Source organism: Furipterus horrens, unplaced genomic scaffold (assembly GCF_987537825.1).
Source record: "Furipterus horrens unplaced genomic scaffold, mFurHor1.1.pri manual_scaffold_9, whole genome shotgun sequence".
NCBI classification, from domain to species: Eukaryota; Metazoa; Chordata; class Mammalia; order Chiroptera; family Furipteridae; genus Furipterus; species Furipterus horrens.
In genome coordinates, this window is record NW_028327179.1 from 54,382,481 (window position 1) to 54,402,402 (window position 19,922).

The window sequence follows — 19,922 nt, forward strand, 5'->3', positions numbered from 1 at the left end:
AATTTTGAGGAAGAAGAACACAGTAGGAGAAATCACAATACTATCAAACTATACTACAAGGCCACGGTAATCAAAACAGTCTGGTACTAGCATAAGAACAGACATATAGATCAATGGAACAGAATAGAGAGCCCAGAAATAAACCCAGGTCTATATGGTCAACTAATATTTGACAAAGGGGGAAGGAACATCAAATGGAGTGAAAAGAGCCTCTTCAACTAATGGTGTTGGGAAAACTGGACAGGGACATGCAAAAAAATGAAACTAGACCACCAACTTACACCACACACCAGAATAAACTCATAGTGGATCAAAGACTTAAATGTAAGCCATGACACCATAAAAGTCCTAGAGGAAAACATAGGCAGGAAAATTTCAGATATCCCACGTAGTAACATTTTCACTGATATATCTCCTAAGGCAAGGGAAATAAAGGAAAGAATAAACAAATGGGACTACATCAAACTAAAAAGTTTCTGCTCAGTTAAAGAAAATATCAGCAAGATGAAAAGGAAACCAACCATATGGGAAAATATATTTGCCAATGATATCTCAGACAAGTGATTGATCTCCAAAATATATAAAGAACTCATACGACTCAACACCAAGAAGACAGACAACCCAATTAAAAAATGGTCAAAGGACCTGAACAAACACTTCTCCAAAGAGGACATACAGAGGGTCCATAGACATATGAAAGAATGCTCAACATCACTAGCCATCAGAGAGATGCAAATAAAAACCACAATGAGATACCACCTCACACCAATCAGAATTGCCATCATCAACAAATCGACAAACAACTTGTGCTGGAGAGGATGCGGAAAAATGGGAACCCTGGTGCATTGCTGGTGGGAATGCAGACTGGTGCAGCCACTATGGAAAACAGTTTGGAATTTCCTCAAAAAACTAAAAATGGAACTGCCTTTTGAACCAGCAATTCCATTGCTAGGATTATATCCGAAAAATCCCGAAACACCAATTCAAAAGAACCTATGCACCCCTATGTTCATAGCAGCACTATTTACAATAGCCAAGTGCTGGAAACAACCTAAACGCCCATCTGTAGATGAGTGGATCAAAAAACTGTGGTACATTTACACAACAGAGTACTATGTAGCAGAAAGAAAGAAGGAACTTCTACCATTTGCAGCAACATGGATAAAACTAGAGAGAATTATGCTTAGCGAAATAAGCCAGGCAATGAAAAAATAACTTATGCTGTCACCTATTAAAGGAAACTAATGAACAACAAAAACAAATGAGCAAAATTGAACCAGAGCTATGTAAACAAGAAGTAGACTAACAGTAAGAAGGGGGGAGGTGGGAGGTAGAGAAGTGGGTAAGAAGGGGAAGGGTCTAGTCAAAGAACATGTATAAATGACCCACGGACATGGACAACTGAGTGGGGACTGAATGTGGGGGAAGGGAGGGACAGGGCGCAGGGAAGCAAGAGGGGTAAAAAAGTGGGACAACTGTAATGGAAAAATAAACAAAAAAATTCCCAGTGGGGGAAAAATGAAAATATGAAGAATGGAAATGTCAATTCAGTGAATATTAGAAGGACAAGGATTTTCCTTCACACTGTATATTTTTTTCCCTATCTCATCCCTCCAGAGTTTGGCATTCTAAAGAAGTATGTAATGACATAAGTTTCTTTGCATAAAACTAATAAGACCAGTTGTTAATAGTGGTTTTGTTTTTTTTTAACTAAGAGTTTGACTGGAATGTCATGCCTGAAGGAGACATGCTTGGGCTCTGGTTGTTATCAAAAAGCCCTGAGGAACTGGGATTTACTTTCAAAGGTAATAAAAGCCCATGAGATAAAAGGCCTGGTACTGTGGTTGGATGTGCTGTCCACAGCAATCTTTCCAGGGAAGGAATGAAGGTTGTTTTCCTGAACGATGGCTAGAAGGGACCTTAAGGCACAATGGAAAACCAGAAGGACTTGGAAAAGACAGGTGTTTACAGGCAAGGCTGAATGCCAGGTATGTGGCTCAGCTTCTGTGCCCTGAAGGGCAGACTGAAGGTCACCCTAAATGTTCCTTGCGTAAGTTCCAGCAAAGCAGAACTAAAGATCATAAGTGATCATTTGCTGCTCTTGTTGTGTTTATGCAAATGAACAGGATAAATTAAAAATGAACTTAATGCAGTCCCTTTAATGACAAGGAGGGTAATCTTAGGGAGAAAAATCATTATTCAAGGAAAATCACAATGATCAGTGGTAGGCTATAAAGTAGTGCAGCTAACCGTCTTTAAAGTTTCTTTTCATTTAAAATGTTTTCACTTGAAAGTTAAACTATGTCTGTGGTATCATCAAAGATATTTAATTTACAGGCAAGAAGAATGTCAAATGCCTTGCAACTGGATGTCTTTCCAATAAGACAGTCTTACAGATTTAGAGACTTGTATGTGGATTATGTTACATAAATTAACATGTGTTTTCTGTTTTCAAAGGGAATAAGTCTACGATCTCATTACCTGAGTGATTGTCTGTACGTATAGGCCTCACTTAATCCTGTCTGCAGCGCTGCCTCCTGAGACTCAACGGTTTGGCTTAACTAAGTGTCTGGGTTGGGGAAGAATGGGGTGGTCTGTGGGCTTCACTTTAAAATTGATTTCTCTTTTCTATCCTAATGGCTTAGACAGAAAGGGCCCAGAGGTCTGAGAAGGGGGAAACCTAAACTATTTCCCTCAGCCCAAACTAAGTATAATTGGCAAAAGGGTTTTGGACAGGTGAGATGTGCCTAGCACACCTTCCTCCAAAGAAGCCTTTTTTTTTTTTTTCCCTAATGTGGGACATTGAAAAATTAATCCCTTCCTTTTGTCATCTAGTAGTTATGGATTAATGATGTCTTTTAACCCTGTTGCCAAATCTGTTGCCCCCAGAATACAACAAGGATGTAGCCTGTTAAACCAAGCATGCTGTTGTCCGGGAAAGCCAACTGACCTGGAGTCTGCACGATCCTTCCCCATGTGGGAAGGCCACCCTCCCCTCCACACCCCCACTCTTATAAGGGATTTCTGGACCTAAGGGTAGGTAGAACAATGACCATGTCCAGCTTGAAGCAGCTAGAGGAGCTTAAGACCTTTTCCCATTGTCCTTTATAAGATTGTAAAGGGTCTTAATATCTGAGAGGGAGGGATTGTTATTTTTTGTTATTAAAATAATTAATCATTTATTTATTAAAAAAGAAGAAGAAGAATATATGAAAGGGTGAAGAGGGAGAGCTTGTATGTACGAACCATGGGCATGGATTTGGGGGGAATTGCTGGGAGACAGGGGGTGCTGGGTGGAGGGCAGCAAAGGGGAAAAAATTGCAACTATTGTAAAAATATCATCAATAAAATATACTTAAAAAAATAAGTAAAAATATAAATAAAATAAAATAAAAATAAACATACTAGATTAGGAGGAAATATATAAAACGTTAACCATGACTGTTTCTGGGTACTGATTGTAGGATAATTTTTTTTTTTATTAAAGAGAATCTTTTTTATATAAAAAAAATCAAGTGTATCTCTATGTTCTAACAATAAACAATTGCAAAGGAAAAATTTAAAAATAATATTAATAATACCTTCAAAATATATGAAATCAGAATAAATTTAAGAACAGATTTGCTCAACCAGCAGACTTAAAAACTATACATTGATAAGAGAAAATGTAAAAAACCTTTATCAATGGTAAGATATAGTACACATGTTGATCAGAAGACTCAATATTGTTAAGATATCAATTCATTACAAATTGCTCTGCAGAGTCAATGGAATCCTAATGAAAATCCTAGGAGACATTTTTAAGGAACAACAACCTTATTCTGAAATATCTATGAAAATGCAGAAGACCTAGAATAAACAAAATTATTTTGACAAAGAAGATAAAATAGGACAACTTACACTTTAGTAATTAAAATCATATGGTATTTATACAAATATAGACATGCAAAAAAAATGGAACAATACGAAGTTCAGAAATAGTTTTACTTATATACAACTATACGATTTTCAAGAAAAGCACCAGGGCAGTCAATAGACAGAGTATAACCTTTCAGATATGTATGCAAAGAAATGATCCTTAACCCATGTATCATATTCAAAAATTAACTACAAATGAACTCAGTAAAACTTCTGGAATAAAATATAGGAGGAAATACCTCTGGCCTTGATTAGATAAAGAATTCTTAAATCAAAAATTCCTGCCCTGATTGGTGTGGATCAGTGGATTGAGCGCCAGCCTACGAACCAAGAGGTCACTGGTTCAATTCTGAGTTAGGGCATGTGCCTGGGTTTCGGGCCAGATCCCCTTTTGGGGGCGTGCAAGAAGCAACCAATCGATGTATTTCTCATATATCAATGTTTCTCTCCCTCTCGTTCTCCCTCCCTTCCCCTCCTCTCCAAAAATAAATAAATAATTCTCCCCACAAAATATAAAAGAAAGTGATAAATGTGATTTTACCAAAATTAAAACTTGTCATTTGGAAAATATTGTTAAGAAAATGAAAAGACAAACCACAGACAAGGGAGATATATTTGTAAAACACACATCTGAGAAAGAATTTTGAATCTAGAATATATAAAGATCTCTTAAGACTTAATAATAAGAGAACAGGCAATAAACTAAAAATAATAAAATAAACAAAAAGTCGGCAATTTTGACAAACATGTAACCAAACTCAGAGTTTTTTGCTTTAAAATTGGCTAATTTTACTGTATATTAATTGTATCTCAGAAAAAGTTCACAGAAAGAGATATCTAATGGAAAGAGACATCCAGTATTCTCTGAGTAAATGGAATAAATCAGCCCTAAATAAGCCCTCTCCTTAAGTTTTATTTAGCCGCATATCAATGAAGACCTCTTCCATGGACAAAGCCCTGCTGCACAATACTTTAGAAAGAGAAGTAGGGAGATAGGTAGTGTGGTTTATCAATCTATGTTGCCAGTGACTAAATAATGTTTCTAAGTACTAGGTACTTTTAGTAAAAGTTTGTGAATAAAAATTAACTACGTACAAACTCTCTAAACACTTTAAGAAAGCCTAGATATATTTAATACTCTTACATTCAGTGGTTATACAATGACATAAGATATTAGCTAGTTTGTATATTTCATTATTTAGAACTGCCCTGTACAATTATTTCATGGCAAAAACAAATTAAAGAAAGTTCTGTGGGACATATTTGGATAAGCAACTTTTAATTCATGATGTAGGTATTTCATTTGTTTACTAATTAAATCTTCATGATTAACAATAAGGAAAAAGCTATAAAGTCTCACATTTTAATATTTTTTTATTTAGGAAAATAATTCTACAACCATTAACTAAAGTCTTCAACATCAATTGCTTTACACCCTTTACACATAGGAAAAATTCAGACAATTATGGAGAATTAACTTACTCTTTGGAAAATTTTATTCAAGGTACTAATAATTTTAAAAGGGAAAAAAATAACTTATTGCTTATAAAGTCAAATGTATAGCTAACCTAAGAAACCATAGTTAGCCTGGAGTTTTTAAAATATGTTTTACAAACCAAGAGAGGAAAACTTCTTGACATTAAATTGTAAAGTAACTAACCAACCGTGAAATGAATTTGCAAAATAAATAGTATACTTACAATTTGTTGCCATTTGAAATTGAGAATAAAGTGCTTGAGTCACTGAATTCCAAAATGTGTATAAAATTTCAGACTGTCCATCCTGTGTCCCAAATAAAGGATGTATTCATTAATTTTTAAAAAAATTATAATAGATAAGATATAATGTGAAAATGACTTCAAATGTATTGAAATAAAAATTTCTAAGTCATCCATCAAACAATAGAATTATTAAGTAACTAAGAAGAAATATATAGATGACTCAAATCATATTCCATGTTCAGGTAAACAGTCATCATCATGCTCTGTTACTCTCTGCTACTTACTAGCCGTGTGAGCTTGGGCAAGTTGCTTACTCAGGATGTGTCTCTTTCCCACGTGTGAAATGGAGATGGTAACAGTACCTACATTCCAGGATTATTATGAAGATTACAGAAGTCTACCAAAGCTAAGTCTTGGAACAGTTTTTGATATATAATTAAGCTTCAGTGAATGTTAGTTATTACAATTTTTATTATTAACCTTTGATGTAAAAAAGGCAACTTCTGTGACCATAACAAAAGGATGCTTATACTAAGAATGACGACCAGGATATAATTCATCAATTATAGAAGAGAACTGAAGGAAACATAGATCTTTTTTGGTTTTTTAAAAAATATCACTTAAGTCAAGATAAAGTACTTTATTACTGTTAAAACAGAATCACACTTCCAGAAATTATACTGAGTACTTTTAAAGTACTTTTCTACACATGTGTGGTATATAATATCAAAATGCCAATATTCTGTTTTTGAAATACAAAAATGACAATTTCACATGGTTCATCCTAATACTATCAATACAATTTGTCTCATGTTCAAATATTACTGTCATAAAAATAATTAGAAAATTTGTTAACTGTTTTAGCTTTGCACATGTAACAAAAGAGATTCTAATTTTCAAGGTTATAAATGAAGAAAATGATCAACAAAAAATATCAATTTCTCACATTTATACCTATGCACACTTCTATTTTATTACTTTTTAAGGATTTTATTTATTTATTTTTAGAGAAAGGGGAAGGGAGGGAGAAAGAGAGGGAGAGAAACATCGATTGGTTGCTTCTTACACACCCCCAACCTCACACACCCTAAATGTTCCTTGCGTAAGTTCCAGCAAAGCAGAACTAAAGATCATAAGTGATTCCCAGGCATGTGCCCTGACTGGGAATTGAACCACCGACCCTTTGGTTCATAGGCCGGCGCTCAATCCACTGAGCCACACCAGCCACGGCACACACTTCTATTTTCATTGTAATTTTTTTTTTAAATATGTCTTTTGCTTTGATATCTGGGTATTTTATACCTTAAGAAGGGCAAATCAAATAACTGTTCATTTCTTATGCAATGATTTAGAGTCCCAAGATTTTAAACAATATAGGCACTGTGTATCATACACTTAAGTATGTTTGTCATCACATTAAAGAACTATTGTAATATACCACATTAACAGAATGAAGGTCAAAAACCACATGATCATTTCAGTTGATACACAAAAAGCTTTCGATAAAATTCAACAGCCTTACATGATAAAACCACGCAACAAGCTAGGAACAGAAGGAAATTACTGGGACATAATAAAGGCCATCTATGAAAGCTCACAGCTAACATCACAATGGTGAAAAACTAAAAGCTTTCCCTCAAGATGTGGACAATTTGATGACTATATATACTTTCACATACATACACATACACTTAGAGAAAAAAAACTAGGGTTAATGTGTAAGAAATCAAATGCAAAAATCTCAGATATGAAAACAAATTAATTTCAACACTGTATTAAAATAATTATTTTAATTATCTACCTAAACAAAAAGAATTTAGGTCAGCAGTGTAAATACCACTTAATCTTATGAAATATATTAATATAATAGCCCAGTGTCTCCAGTAAAGAAACCTATAGGACTTCTGGCCAAGGTGGAGGCCTAGACAGACACACTGTATCTCCCTCCACAACTAAGAAGGAATACAATTACCTCAAAACTGGAGACAACCAGAAGTTCCATAAAACTGAGCTGCATGGAAGCACAATAACAAAGATAAAAAGAAGAAATTCTCATCCAGACAGGTAAAAGGGGCAGAGCCAGGGCGGAGAGGAAGTGGTGTGGCAGCAGTGGCAGTGGCAGGCTGGCAGAAAGCTCAGTAGCACATTTTAAAAAGTAAGGAGGGACACCTAGGGAGCACTCCCAGCACCAGACCAGACCGCGAAGCCCCCAGTTCAAGCACTGGGGAAAACAAAGCCTCATTGCTTCTGACTGTGAAAACCAGTGGCGGTTGGAGTGGAGGAAGAAACTGCTGGTCTCTCAGCAGAGACTGCTGGTCTCTCAGCAGAATCTGCTGGCTTAGAGGACTCCCACGGTCCTAGAACATCTGCAGATCCACGCAGTCTGGGAACCACAACCAGGACAACAGCTAGAGAAGTGCCAGTCGCATACGGGAAGTGGGAGAAGTACGTGGAAAAGTGGAAAAGGGGTGAGTGCTGAGCAAGCAGCATTGTTCCCTCTCAGACCCCTCCCCCACATAAAGCATCACAACGTGGTGAATGGGTCACCCTGTACTGATGAATACCTAAGGCTCCACCCATTACAAAATAACAGGTGTGAAAGCTCTACCTAAGACACAGAGGCAAACAAACACAGGAGCCTGTCAAGATGAGGAGACAGAGAGGTAGAGTCCAAAAGAGAGAATGGATCAAGGTTCCAGTGGGAGAAATAAGTGATGAGGAGATAGCCAATCTAACATATGTAGAGTTCAAAACACTGGTGATAAAGATTATCACAAATTTGACAGATGTGCTTAAGTACAGCAAACGCATAAGGGAAGAAGTGAAGGCTATGCTAAGTGAAACGAAGGAAAATCCACACAAAACCAATGGGGAAGGGAAGAAAACTGGGGTTCAAATTAATGATTTGGAACATAAGGAAGAAATAAACAACCAGTATAGATTGAGAAAACAAGAATTGAAAAAAAAAAATGAGAAGGGACTTTGGAAACCTCTGGACAGCTTTAAATGTGCCATCATCTGAATCATAGGGGTGTCAGAAGGAGAAGAGGAAGAGCAAGAAATTGAAAAATTATGTGAAAAAATAATGAGGAAAACGCCCCAGATTTGGTGAAGGAAACAGACATACGAGTTCAGGAAGCACAGAGAGTGACAAACAAACTAGACCCAAAGAGGACCACACCAAGACATATCATAATTAAATGTCAAAGGTTAAAGATACAGATAGAATCTTAAAAGCAGCAAAGAAAAGCAGATAGTTACCTACAAAAGAGTTCCCATAAGACTGTCCACTGTTAGCTGATTTCTCAAAAGGAACTTTGCAGGCAAGAAGTATTCAAAGTGATGAAAAGCAAAGACCTACAACCAAGGTTACTCTATCCAGGAAAGCTATCATTTAGACTGGAAGGGCAGATAAAGTGCTTCCCAGACAAGGTGAAGCTAAAGGAATTCATCATCACCAAACCCTTATTATATGAAATGTTAAAGGGACTTACTTAAGAAAAGAAGATCAAAACTATGAACATTAAAATGACAACAAACTCACAACTATCAACAACAGAATCTAAAAAATAAAAAAATTAAAAACTAAGCAAACCAGAATAGGAATAAAATCATAGGTATGGGGTTCATTTGGATGGTTAGCAGCTGGAAGGGGGAAGTGGGAGAAATGGTGTAGGGATTAAGAAGCATAACTGGTAGGTACAGAATACACAGGGGGATGGTAAGAATAATAGAGGAAAGGGTGAAGCCAAAGAACTTATATGCACAACCCATGGACATGAACTAAGGGGGGTGCAATTGCTGGAGCAAAGGGGGTACTGGGCGGAGGGGAGCAAAGGGAAAAGAAATTGGGACAGCTGTAACAACATGATCAATAAAATATACTTCAAAAAAATTTTTTAAAAATGAAACCTATAGCTGAGTGAATAATTATCAAAAAATATATAAATATAACCTTCTGAATAAAACAGGATAATAAGTTTAAAAACTCATTTCACTTAGATTTTCAGATCAAAATGGCCTGTCAAATAATTGTTCCTATGCATGTTCAGATAAAATATATTCAATTACATTTCAACTGGAAGGATATTTGACATTAACCTATTTACAACCTACCCCCAATATTGCCTTACTTTCTTTCTTAGTCCATTTGGGTTACTATCACAAAAGTATCATAAACTGTGTGGCTTATAAACAACAGAAATTTCTTTCTCACTGTTCTAGAACCTGGAAAGACTAAGATCACATATGGCCATCTTCTCACTATAACCTGACATGGTGGAAGGGAAGAGCTCTCTGGGTCTCTTTTATAAAGGTACTAATCCCATATTTACGGACTTAGCATATGAATTTTAGGGGGACACAAACATTCAGACCACAACACTTTATTAACTTCAATGCAGTCATGCTATCAGATCAATTCTGGAAAATGTTTGCAATTGAAAACAACTTCTTGATCTTGTTTCTTAATTATAAATAGAAACAATACTATAATATTAACTTTTAAAAAGATGAAATTGGACCTTTGACTGAGATCAATAATTGAAAAATAAAACTAAAATCAGATACATTTTATACATATTAATTGAATAAAAATAAAATAAAATATACCAGAATATTAAAACACTTCTGTTTGGATGAATCTTTTATTTAGAATTACAGTTTGGACTTTGACTGCTTTTGTCATTGATTTTGACATCCTTAAATATATAAAGAGAAATTTAGAACAATAATACTTAAAAAAAAAAGATTTCAAAGCATATAGGATTTAGTTTCTCTATCTTCATGATGCAGAACTAACTACAGATTTCCTTGTTCGAATATATTTGATAGTCTTGCTGCACACAGTAGAAGGTGCAAAACTTCAAGCTAACATTCTGGCATTAGGTGTGGTGAAAGGGTATGGGGGGGGAGGGGGCCTTGAAGTAAAATAACCTTGATTTAAACCCAAGATCTGCCACTTACTGGCTCTATCATGATGGCAGATAAGGTGCTATCTTCCTAAACTTGTAGACTATGGAAACAATAGGATTATACTACTTTATAGGATTTACCTACTATAGAGATACCTTGGGCTAGAACTTGAAGGAAGATCAGAATTCACCATACAGATAAGAAATGATGAGTAGAGATGTGAAAAACCATTTTCTATTCTCTGAATACATAGCGAGGAAAGATGAAAGAAGTGAGAATGAAAAGCAAGGCAAGGATCAGATCAAGCAGTGTCTTAATTCATCACATAAGCACCAGTCAAATATTTAAGGGCTTTAATGAGCAAATACAATGGTTAAGCTTGTGTTTTATGGAAGTCATAGTGCGTGAGGAGGTTGTGAGCCTGCAGACAACAAGATCAGTTATGAATTACTAAAAAAAATGATAAGACATGATGAGCAGGCAAATACATTTATGAAGGATTAGGACTACTATATTTGTGTAGGACTAGAAGATGGAGATTGATTAACCAAAATGTACTTTCAGGAGAAGCAGCAGATGGGCAGAGAAAGATTAGTTTATGTTGACTTCTAGAATCAGTGGGGCATACAAGATAATCTAAACCAAGACAGTGAGTATATTACCCTCTTGCTTAAGAACAAGATCTAAGCTAAAAAAAAAACACACACACAGATTTAGGTATCATCAGTATTTGGAGATGATAGAAACTGTTAGCATGTGTGATTTTTTCATAGATTGTATGTGGCATCAGAAGAAAAGCATATTTAGGATGGTTCCCAGGAGAACAACAGCACTTAAAGGTTGGTAGAGGAAACAATTCAGAGCAGCGAGAGATGAGTAGGTGAAGATAGTGATTAAAAAAAAAAAAAGACTGGTTAAAGTTAGTAATTGCTGAATCTGGATAATCGGCACATAGAGAGTCACTGTCCTATACTTTGGTTCTATATCTTGGTGTATGTTTGAAATGATATAAATAAAATATTTTAAAAGGAGGGGTAGGTAGAAGAGACTGAATGAGTGAAGAATTCTGAAGAGATGGAATATCTCTTATGGACAAAAAAAGGGGGGGGGGCATTGGGGAGCTCTGTAATGAATCTGACAAGTCCAGTAATCAAAAGTAACTTCTCAGGTTTACTTTCCTAACTGGGCAGGTCAGAGTGGGCAGCCACACCTCAGGCATATAACTTCTTTAGTAAAAGGTTTATATTTGCCTTAAGCAAGCCCTGTCCATTGTTCTTGTGCATTCAGGTTAACACATCTCTGAAATGCTAGAGTAATCCTTTTTTTCAGACCCCTCAGAGGGCCAGACACCTTCAAAGGAACACAGAATCTGTTGCTTATCCTGTAATCCAATACCTGCCTTGCTTTTCCCCACCTTCCTGCAATCTTCCTTAAGTCCAAAACGTACAGTATAAAAAGAAAATGCAAAACTGTCATTCAGTGGAACATCTGAGGTCTTGTTTCCAAGCATGTTGTCAATTTGGCCAAACTCTTACAAAAATTCTCTACAGGCTTGGACATTTCTTACATCAATAATGTGAGGGAGGAAAGCATTAAGCAAGAGTAGTAATTACCTCAGTGGAGTCAGAAGTGAGTGGAAGGATTTGGTAGCTGAAACACTGTAATGCCTTTATCAAGAACGGAGTCAGTGGAGGGCAAGGCTTCATTTCAGTGATTTGGGGCAACACAGAAACAAGCAAGTAGAAACAAAGTAGCTTACTGACACCTGAGCACCAAGATAAGAGAGGCAGGCATAGGGCCTAATATTAGGGTTTTGTTTTGTTTTGGTTTTAGTTTTAGATGGTAGACCTGGAAAGGCTAATTAATATCAGAGAAAGCAGAGAATTTCCTAGGAGACAGTAAATGTGTTGGGTTGGCCAAAAAGTCCGTTTTGTTTTTTTCTGTAAAATAAGACACATTTTTCATTTTAACCAATTCCTTTATGGATTTGGATATTTTGAGTAGGTCGCTTATCTCCCACATGGCATAATGCTGATTGTTCTCAACTATCGCAACTAACGACTCAATTAGATCACCATCAGCTTCAACTGATCTACCCCTCCACGTGGAGCACCATCCCGGGAGAAATCTCCAGCACGAAACTTCACAAGCCACTTTTGACATGTTCAATCAGTCACAGCATCTTCTCTGCACTGCACAGTTTTTTTGTGCTTCAGTTGCAGTTTTACCTTTCTTGAAAAAATAAAGCATAATATGTCAAAAATGTTGCATATTTTCTTTCATGTTCAATATTAAAATGGCTACACAAAAATTCACCAATTTTAATAAGTTTTTTTTTAACATACACTGATATGACAGCTGTCACTATACAATCTAATAAAATCATTTCAAATGAAGTTAAAGACAACTAAGCGTTACTAGAGCCATCTTATGGAAAAAAAAACAACTTTTTGGTTACCCAAATATAAAATGAAAAACAAAGTAAAAGGATAAGTCTGGGAAAAAGGAAAGCTATATAATCCACCCCTACCTTTGAGATGAAAGGCAGAGATGATGAGGCTCAGTTCAGAGAAAGAGCTTATGACAGACTGCTTAAAGAGAGGAAGTCAGAGGGAACCTGGAAGATTTAGCAAAAAGCCTGTACCAGAGGCCTCTGTGGAGAGACCATGTGAATACAAAAGCCCGATGACTTGATCAAAGAAACCAACTAGATATGAATTTTAAATTAACTCTTAATTATTTTCTGGATTCAAAGCGAAGGGATCCAGGTGAGGCAAATACAAGGCAAAGAAAATAAATTCTCTTTATTGAAAAATAGCCTTCAGGGATAAACATTTTGCTGTGTTTGATTACAAAAGACAGAAATTCAATAGAGATTGCAAGACAAACACCACAGAGCAAAATGAGAAAATCTATATACCCAAAAGAACTTTAGTTAAAATCAAAATGTAGGCTTTTATTATATGCATATTCTTTTTTTCTCTTTGAGGAATATATTTATGGTACAATCTCATTTTGTTTTAAAAACTGGGATGCTTAGACTAAGGAGATAGAGGTAGAGAGTAAAAAGTGGTCAAGATTTCAGTAGAAAAACTACATATAAAATGTTAACAGAGGTTATCGTTGGGTGATAAAATTAAACATGATGCTTCCTGTATTCTTTTTAAAAGTTTGGAGTAATTTAGATAATTTAACTTAATTCTAAACAGAAGAATAAATTCTTGATGTAAAAAATCCAATATTGAAATACATATGGTAAAAATTTTAAGCTCCTCTTCCAACTCAAATCCCTATCCCGTACTCTTGCCTAGAGACCAGTTAAACTACAGTGTTAAAGGATTTCAAAACCCTTTCCATATAGTTTACTGCAGTATTTCTCAACCTTTCTTTTCATTATGACCTTTTAAAGAGAAAACTAAATTACTTAATTATATGTGTATGTATTATATACTTATATAATCATACAATTGTACTTAATTAATTTAATCTTATATATTTAGTTTCTACCCAACCAAAAAAAAAAAAAAAAGAAATACATAAGGAATAGGATTTTGTAGGGTTGAGCCCCAGAGGCCATAAACTGTAATATCTAAGATGTTTTCTACCACTTCTCTCTCCTCTAAAACAACTATTTCTCCCTCGGGGTCAATACTGCCCTTATTAATAATGCAGGATGTACTAATATTTTAAGTACAGTATCAAATTAGATTTAGTATGAACCACACTCTCCTTAAACTGTTGCCTTGGCTTCCCTCCCTGTATTCTCTTTGGTTTCATTGTCCTCTTGGGATACTCCTCATTGCCTCCTCTGTTACAGTGTTTCTGAAACTCAATAAATGTAAAATATATTTTAATTCATACTCTAATATAAGCTTGTTTCAAAAGTATATACGAATATTCCCACATTAATAAAATATGTACAATATAAAATATACAAAAGTAGTTTAAAGAGTAACACTTTTTAAATGTAGAGACAGAAATTATAACTACCTTTTTCCATGTCAAAATGTATCTACCATTTTGGAAACTGAGTTCCATGTTCTACGTGAATTTTAGAAGCTGCATTTTCTTGGGACTCTGTCTAGGTATATTTCCTTTTTCTCTATAGCAAACATCATCTATTATCGTGGCTTTGATTGATATCTATGAACTGATGTCTCCCAAATTTTATGTCTCTAGCGTAGGCCTCTCTTCTGAGCTCCAGAACCCACATATTAAATGGCCTGACATCTTCACTTGGATATTACATGAGCACTTGAATACAGAGCTCATCATCTTTCCTATCGGATGTGCCTCTCAACTTATACTCTCAAATGAAATCACTACTATCTACGAGAACCCTTGTCAAACCCAAACAAGTGGTGTCATCCTTATTAACTTCTTTTCTATTATTGCACCACCTTTACTCTGTCACTCAGATTTGTCCATTTTATCTCCTGAATAATTCTCAAATCAGTCCACTTGCCTCCATATTTTCTGCCATCAACATAAATCACTTTATAGACTGAATTCTAGTCCTACAAAATTCATATGTTGAAGTCCTAACCTCCCATATTTGACCTTATTTAGAGATAGGGTCTTCAAAAAAGTAATTAAATTAAAATGGGATCATTAGGGTGGATCTTAATCCATTGTGACTGGTGTCCTTATAAGAAAAGGAAATCTAAAGACAAAAACATACAGAAGGAAGACGATGTTAAGACACAGTGAGAAGATAGCTATGAACATTTGTACACAAGTCTGCATGGATACAGTCTTTCATTTCTCTTGGATTAACACCTAGGGGTATATTGCTGAGGCACATGTTATATGTATGTTTAACTTTTTAAGAAACTGTGAAACTGTCTTCCAAAATGTTTGTACAATTTTACCTTTCCCATCAGCAATATATGAGATACAGTTGCTCCATATCCTCATCAACACCAACTCTTAGTATGGTGAATTCTTTTAAATTTTGTTTATTTCGCATCTATCTATAAAGTGTCTATTCAAATTTTTGGCCTACTTTTTAAACTTGTTTTTTTGTTTTATTATTGAGTTTTGAGAATTTTTAGATATAAGTCCATTATTGGATATGTGATTTGCAATTTTTTTTCTCCAGTCTATGCCTTGTATTGTCTCATTGGAATATTTTGGCAACTGAAAATTCTTAACTTTTGGAAAGTCCAAAATATCAAAATGTTTTCTTTTATGAAGAGAGCCTTTGGTGTTGCACGTAAGAAAACTTTGCCTATCCCATGGTCAAAATGTTTTATCCTGTTTTCCTCTGTAAGTTTTAGATTTTTAGGTTTCACATTTGGGTACCCAAATGTTTCAGCACTATTTGTTAAAAAGACTATTATGTCACCACTGAATTACATTTTCTTTTCTTTTTTTTTTTTTTTTTTTTGAAAATCAGTTATTCATATACGTGTGAATATTTTCTGGACTCTATTCTGAATCAATGACCTACATCTTTAACTTTATGTTAACCCTATACTTTCTTAAATACTGTAGTGTTATTGTTTTATTTTTTTAATCCTCATCCTAGAATATGTTTATTGATTTTAGAGAGAGGAGAGAGAGAGGGAGAGGAGGAGAGATATCAGGGGGAGACAGTAATGTGAGAGAGAAACATTGATTGGTTGCCTCTCATACGTGCTCCACCAGGATCAAACCACAACCTAGGTATGTGGCCTGACTGGCCATCGAACCTGTGACCTTTTGGTGTACTGGTTGACATTCCAACCAACTAAACAACCCAGCCAGGGCTTAAAAACTGTAGTTTTACAATAGATCTTGAGATGAGATATTAACTATCCCGTTTTGCTTTTCTTCGTCAAAGTTGTGTTGGGCATCCCAGAGTTTTGTATTGCTATTGAATTTTGGAATCAGCTTGTCAGTTTCTCCCAAACACTTGTTGAGATTATAAATCAATTAAAGAATGGACATCTTAAATATAATGAATCTATCAATTTATAAATATCTCTATTTATTTGGGTCCTCATTACCTTTTCTCAACAATATTTATAGTTTTCAGGGTAGAGGTGATGTTCAACTCTTAAAATATTTATTTCTAAGTATTTCTTATTCCTTAATATTATTGTACATGGTATTAAATTTTAGTTCTCAATTACACATTACTAATTATATATAGAAGTAGAACAATTTTTGTATATTGACCTTGTATTCTGTAATCTTGCAAAATATCACTTATTACCTCAAGTCACTTTCTTGTAGAATCCATCAAATTATTTACATAGATGATCATGTCATCTGCAAATAAAGACCATTGTACTTTTCCCTTTCCAAGATAGAAGTCTTTTCTTTTTCTTGTTCATTGTACTAGCTAGGATAATGTTAATAGAATTAGTAAGAGCAGAAAGAAATCCTGTTTTCTCCCTAATTTTAGGGGAGAAGTAGTCAATCTTCTCCCTTATGTATGATTTTAGCTGTTCACTGTTCATGAATGCTTTGTTAACAGCATAAGAAAGCCCCCTTCTATTCCTAGTTTGCTGGAAGTTCTTATCAGGAACGGATGATGGATTTTTAAAATGGTTTTTATGCATGTATTGACATGACAATATGGTTTTCCTTCCTTCCTTCCTTCCTTCCTTCCTTCCTTCCTTCCTTCCTTCCTTCCTTCCTTCCTTCCTCCCTCCCTCCCTCCCTCCCTTCCTTCCTTTCTGTTTGCTGGCTTTCCTTTTCTAATTAGTTTTATACCAAAACCTCATTTAATTCTCCATAAATTTTACCCATCATAGTTTCCATACCATTCTCTCATATTTTCCATACCATTGTCTTTATGCTACATCCTGGATAATTTAACCAATTCTATCTGCCAGGCTGCTAAGTCACTCTTTAGCTTCATGTAATATCTATTTAATATATTTGCTAAGTTTTTTATTTCAGTAAATTTATTTTTAATTTCTAAATGTTTTATTTGGCTTTTTAAAAAATATCTATATGGCCTTTTTGAACAGTAACTTGTTTCTTATTTTTTATTTCATTCTTTATTTTTTAAACATATAATATAAAGGTATTTTAAGTTTTTATCAGATGATTCTAAACTCTCAAGTCCATAATGTCCTTTAAAAGTTCTTTTGCAGTCTAAAATCTCTCTTACATTCTTTATTTTTCCTGCTGATTCTCAGTCACAGCTTCTAGTTTATTTATAGGACTGGTGATTTTCTACTGTGAGCTCATATTTGGCCGACCTTACTATGTGGAGAATTCTGATAGCTGAAACAAGAAATGCTCTTCTCCACAGGCAATCTGAATTTGTTTCTTGTGGGAGTGAAGTACTGTAACTGAAGACCATGTTAGCCACTGTCACAGCTCTCAGCTTTGTGCAAGACTATCTCCTTTATTCTTCCATCCTGTTAGAGCCCCAGAGTTTACTGGACTGATCCTATCATTGACATGAACATTTGACCCTGGGACAACTTTAGCTTTTGCAATGACTTATAGCTCACAAATCTCCAGTACTGTTTCAACTCTTTTATCTGCTTATGTATATGCATATGTTAGTTTGTATATGTATATATTCCCCTCAGAGAGTCTCTTACTTTTTGCAGGCCAAATAGTGCATTAAAAATTATGCTTTTCTAATTTATCTAGTATTTGTTTGTACAGTAGTGAGAGGGCCCTTAAGAATATCTGGTCCCCATACCAGTAAAAGTATAAATCTTCTAACCTTCATAGACAGGTACACTTGTAGTATATATCTGACTTAAATATTTAACTGGCTATTGCTACTTGATTTTTTAAATCAAATGAGATGTCACAGATAAACTAAACATTTTTTTCTCATAAAATTGAAAAGATTTCATATTTGGGTATCCTAAAATTTTTCTAATGCTATTATGAAATCATTTGCTATGTCTAAAACAGCAAAAAAAAAAAAAAAAAAAACCCACAAAAAGACAAAAACCCCATTAAATTTCATAGTTAAAATTCTCGTTAGTACTATCGCTACTCAAAATGCTATTCCAAATTTAGACTAATACATCCTACACACATTACAAGATTCTGTTCAATGATAAAAATTGCTGGCTTCGAAAATGAAAGTATCATACCTACACTCTCACATACAGCTAACCTGGCTTAATTCCACAGATGAGGACCTAAAACTGTTTCAACTATATGGATCCTGAATAATTTGTCAATAATTTTATTCACCCACTTTCAGATGAAGTGTTAAATAATATCGATGATTACATAGTAATAGTATAACTCAACTGGTTTTAAAATATACCAAAATTAAATTTCTGGTATCTATAAAATAAAGTCTAAAATATCAATTTAAAATCAAATTATTTATTTATTCAAGCAAACTATAGATAACACAATATAGAAAGAGGAAAAATGTATATTCCACATTTAAATGTCATAAATAATTAATCTAACAGGTATAAATGTGTCTTTTCAAACAATAGTATGAACTGAAAATAACAAGCTAATTTTATAAGTTTATAAGGTATTTATTAAATTAAGTAGAAGCAAAATTAGTTAACTAAGGAAAAGCTTTGTAAAGGTCTACATTTAAATTATATTCCCAAGATGGATTATAGCCAATATAATTGGTCCAGTTTTATTTTATACTCAACCCATTTATGCCCTCTTTATACTTTGATATATTCTTTTTAACATGATGAGCATCTACTATAAGACCTTCTGAACTAATATAACATCACAGGTGAAATTTTTTTTCTCTTATTGAATGTTACTAAGATTAGCTCCTAAATACTACGTATATGTACTCTCTGTCATCTAGAATAAAATATTTTGCAAACATCAAGGCAGACTTAGCAATATTAACTTCAAAAAAAAAGTTTTTAAAGTAAACTTTTGTTTTGGCCTAATAAAAGAATGTAAATGATTTAACAATTCTCACAAGATCTCACAGACTGGAACTAAGGAAAATCATTTTCATTGTTTTTATGGCTGCAAAATTACCAAATGTTAGATCATAAACCCATGATTCCTTAATAAAGAGACACCACTGGGACACATTCACAGCAAATCTTTGATATTGTCTTATTTAAGAAAGCATCATTTCTTAAATTAAATTTCTGATACTCTGAATGAATTAATGTACATGCTTATCATGTTATTAGAACTGTTAAAACTAGGTTTTTTTATTTGTTTATTAAAATTGATTTTAGAAAGAGAGAGCAAGGAAGAGAGAAAAAGACAGAGAGAGACATCAATTTGTTGTTCCACTTATTTATGCATTCATTGGTTGATTCTTAGATGTGCCGTGACCGTGAATCAAACCCACAACCCTGGCGTATGGTGATGATGCTCTAACCAACTGAACTACCCAGCTAGGGTCAAAAATGACTCTCACATGGCAGGATTTTACATTATCTAGCACATGGTAAGTTT

The 19,922-nt window shown here is 34.4% G+C and overlaps 1 protein-coding gene across 2 annotated transcripts in view; it reads right to left on the minus strand.

The window, feature by feature from the left end:
* Positions 1–19,922, minus strand: part of COG5 (component of oligomeric golgi complex 5) — a 393,705-nt gene that overhangs the window by 124,120 nt on the left and 249,663 nt on the right. For both annotated transcript variants that reach the window (XM_090287339.1, XM_090287341.1), the window contains exon 11: positions 5,619–5,700. In XM_090287339.1, coding sequence (XP_090143465.1) covers positions 5,619–5,700 — 82 coding nt within the window. The remainder of the gene's footprint in view (positions 1–5,618; positions 5,701–19,922) is intronic.